This window comes from Hyposmocoma kahamanoa, unplaced genomic scaffold, assembly GCF_003589595.1.
Source record: "Hyposmocoma kahamanoa isolate Upper Pololo Valley unplaced genomic scaffold, ASM358959v1 262, whole genome shotgun sequence".
Lineage (NCBI taxonomy): Eukaryota > Metazoa > Arthropoda > Insecta > Lepidoptera > Cosmopterigidae > Hyposmocoma > Hyposmocoma kahamanoa.
This window is the reverse complement of record NW_020653765.1, coordinates 451,995-455,887: the sequence shown is the minus strand read 5'-3', so window position 1 is coordinate 455,887 and position 3,893 is coordinate 451,995. Positions and strand designations below refer to the sequence as shown.

The 3,893-nt window shown below is 43.6% G+C and overlaps 1 protein-coding gene across 2 annotated transcripts in view; it reads left to right on the top strand.

The window, feature by feature from the left end:
- LOC113228926 (mucin-2-like) overlaps positions 1 to 3,530 on the top strand; it is a 127,530-nt gene extending 124,000 nt beyond the window's left edge. The window contains exons 9-11 of one of the 2 annotated variants that reach the window (XM_026462373.1): positions 18 to 1,292; positions 1,377 to 2,593; positions 2,699 to 3,530. In XM_026462373.1, the coding sequence (XP_026318158.1) occupies positions 18 to 1,292; positions 1,377 to 2,593; positions 2,699 to 2,940 (2,734 nt within the window). In that variant the 3' untranslated portion in view covers positions 2,941 to 3,530. Of the gene's footprint in view, positions 1 to 17; positions 2,594 to 2,698 lie in introns of both variants that reach the window. The other variant, XM_026462372.1, reaches the window with a different exon arrangement.
- The last annotated feature ends 363 nt before the right edge of the window (positions 3,531 to 3,893 follow it).

Below are 3,893 nucleotides of genomic sequence, written 5' to 3'. Positions count from 1 at the left end.
GGTAGTAATGATCCCAGGTGTCCAAAACCGACGCCGCCAGCGCCTCCAAATTGTTACTCAGGAAGTACAGATCCTCGATGTCCTAAACCAACGTCTCCTAGACCCACGACGCCAGCACCTCCTAATTGCTACCCTGGCAGTACGGATCCACGATGCCCAAGACCTACCTCACCCAGGCCAACTACACCTGCGCCTCTAAATTGTTATCCAGGAACCACTGATCCTCGTTGTCCTAGTCCTACTCCTCCAAAGTCCACATCTCAAGCGCTTCCTAACTGCTACCCCGGTAGCACAGACCCGCGCTGTCCCCGTCCTACTACCCCAGCACCACCTAATTGCTACCCTGGAAGTACGGATCTACGATGCCCAAGACCTACTTCACCTAGGTCATCAACTCCTGCCCCTCTTAACTGCTATCCAGGCAATACCGACTCACGCTGTCCAAAGTCAACGACAGAAACACAACTTCAGTGCTATCCGGGTAGCACTGACTCTAGGTGTCCTCGACCAACTACACCAAAACCGGTTTGTTATCCAGGATCACCTGATCCTAGCTGTCCACAGCCGTCAAGGCCTACAACTCGAAACCCTCCCACATATTTACCACCTTCGACAACACCAGCTGCACCAAGATGTTTTCCTGGCAGTAATGACCCTAGATGTCCTAAACCTACCTCACCGGCACCTCCCAATTGCTACCCAGGAAGCACAGATCCTCGCTGTCCAAGTCCTACTACCCCAGCACCACCAAATTGTTACCCTGGCAGTACAGACCCACAATGCCCAAGACCTAGCTCACCTAGACCAACTACACCCGCACCTGCAAATTGTTATCCCGGAAGCACTGATCCTCGTTGTCCTAGACCCACTCCTCCAAAGCCCACTCTACCTAATTGTTTCCCTGGTAGCAATGATCCACGCTGTCCTAGTCCAACGACGCCTGAACAACCAAGGTGCTACCCTGGTACAACGGATCCTCGATGTCCTCAAACAACACCAACTCCACCACGTTGTTATCCTGGTTCACCAGATCTAAAATGTCCTCAGCCACCAAAACCTACAACATTGAACCCACCTACTTATCCTCCACCATCCACACAAACGCAAATAAAATGCTATCCCGGCTCTACTGATCCTCGTTGTCCCAAACCTACAACATCCGCCCCTCTAAAATGTTACCCTGGCACCACAGATCCACGTTGCCCGCAACCAACGACACAGGCACTACCTCGTTGCTATCCTGGCAGCACCGATCCTCAATGCCCACAATTTACAACTCCAGCACCATCAAGATGTTACCTTGGTTCTTCTGATCCTAAGTGTCCAAAGCCAACGACGCAACAGCCTGGGTGCTACCCTGGATCGACAGACCCAAGATGTCCGCAGTCTTCTACATCAAGACCACAAAAACCCATATGCTATCCTGGGTCTCCAGACCCCAACTGTCCTCAGCCACCAAGACCTACGACTCTTAATCCACCTACCTACTTACCCCCCTCCACTTCTGGTCCAAAATGCTATCCTGGATCTAATGATCCCAGATGCCCAAAACCAACCATTCCTGAGCAACCGCGTTGTTTCCCTGGTTCTACCGATTCTCGTTGCCCTAGACCAACGACATCTGTACCACCTGCTCCACTTAACTGCTTCTCAGGTAGTAATGATCCAAGGTGTCCAAAACCCACTACACCTGAACGACCGCGATGCTATCCTGGATCAAACGATCCCAAATGTGCAAGAGCAACCACCCCTCAGTCTCTTGAACCTACTACAATTGCACAACCAAGTTGCTACCCTGGTAGTTCAGACCCAAGATGTCCTAAATCAACTACACAAGTACCTCCTCGATGTTTCCCTGGTAGTAACGATCCTAGGTGCCCAAGACCTTCCTCAACACGACAACCAGTATGTTTCCCTGGTAGTAATGATCCAAGATGTCCTCAGCCAACTACCCAACCTCCTCCGAATTGTTACCCTGGCAGTAACGATCCCAGGTGTCCAAAGGATACTACAACTGCAAAGCCTATATGTTATCCAGGTTCTTCCGATCCTAAATGTCCTCAACTCCCGCGACCTACAACACTGAACCCCCCTACATATTTGCCTCCGTCCACTCAAGAACCGAGATGCTACCCAGGTTCGACCGACCCGAAATGCCCTCAACCAACAACGCAACCTTCTCCAATATGTTTCCCTGGCAGTAGAGACTCTAGGTGTCCTAAACCTTCAACAACTGAACAACCAAGGTGCTTCCCTGGTAGCACGAATCCAAGATGTCCTCAGCCAACTACACAACCTCCTCTACGATGTTTACCTGGCAGTAACGACCCTAGATGTCCCAAACCTTCAACAACTGAACAACCGAGATGCTACCCTGGTAGCACGGATCCAAAATGTGCTCAACCTGCAATTCCAAGCTCATGTTACCCAGGATCCAAGGATCCCAAGTGCCCACAACCATTCGCTCCAAGTAGCACAAACCCGCCATCTACTTATTTGCCACCGTTCCCGGCAGAAAATGAAATAAAACCAAGGACTAGTAGATTGGCTTCCAAGAACGTTGACTACGATGATGAGTCACAGTCAGAAATCGGTAAGTTATGGTTTCAATGTAATTCATACAGAACTTAAAACATATGAAAAATCTTTGGCACTTTACAGAACATGAAAATTATTCTGGTTCTTTTTCTGTTTTTAGATCACTTCGAGTTTTCAAGGACAAAACCAAGGTCTCGTCATGCAAGAGATGTAAGCAGTATTGGTGAAGTAGTGGCTCAAGCAAGTCATGGATCAGCAATTATTTACATAGCCATGGCATCAGTTGCTTTCGTAATCCTATCTGCCACCCTTGCCGTGTACTTGTACACAAACACTAGAAGACTTAGACTTAACACATTTTCCAAGTCAATCAATGAAAAGACGGCTCAGAATGTTTGCTAATTGTTTGCAATTATTAAAGTTTACAAATTAATTGCGAATGTTAATCTGCATGTAAGATTACCTTATGGTCGATTGTAAGTTTCATGTACTTATAGAGTACCTATTCATTTGACATATAATAATTAGATGCAAAAATAAACTCGTTTTAAAGTCCTATAACATACTTTCGCACGCAGACTGTCACAAATAGGGGAATTAATGAAATGAAGTTTTTTAGAAATCATTCTTGTGTGTGTGTGTATAGATTTTTACATCATTCACACCTGATATTAATCTCTGTAATATTCTCAAATGTACCTATATATTTTTTAAATGATTCTGATATGGCTGCACTGTTAAAGTTAATGTAATTAAGTGTAACAATCACTGCCTTTTAGCTTTATAAATTACTCCAGGCCTATCTTAAAGGATGCCTATTTTATCGTTTTATGGAATAAAATAGTGCCATAATCAATTATAATATACTATTGCATCCTCAGAAAGTTCATTATTATACATATTTTAATAAATTGTATAACATTATTTTTATGTATATCCTAGTCAAATATAACTTTTTATATTTTTGTTTGCTATGTACGACCTTTATTATGTATGTTTTCATAATATATTAATTATAATGTACTCAATTTTACGCGTTTGTGATATTTTTATGTTGTAAATATTTGCCAGAGCGTTATAAATGTGGCCATTCGATGTAGATTATATAAATGATATTGCATTATATGACTAGTATACATTCTGTGTTGTATATTTTGAAAACATATTTTTTGTAACTATTCTGTTTAAGTCTACAATGCAGAATGTATGGTCTAAATAGTTGAATGTTGAAATAATGTTAAAAGATTGCTTTTTATGACAATCTTAGTAAACATTCTATGAATGTCATTTTTCGTTTCATTTAATACACCATTCCAAGCTCTTATCACATTCGCACGGGTTTGGGACTATTATCG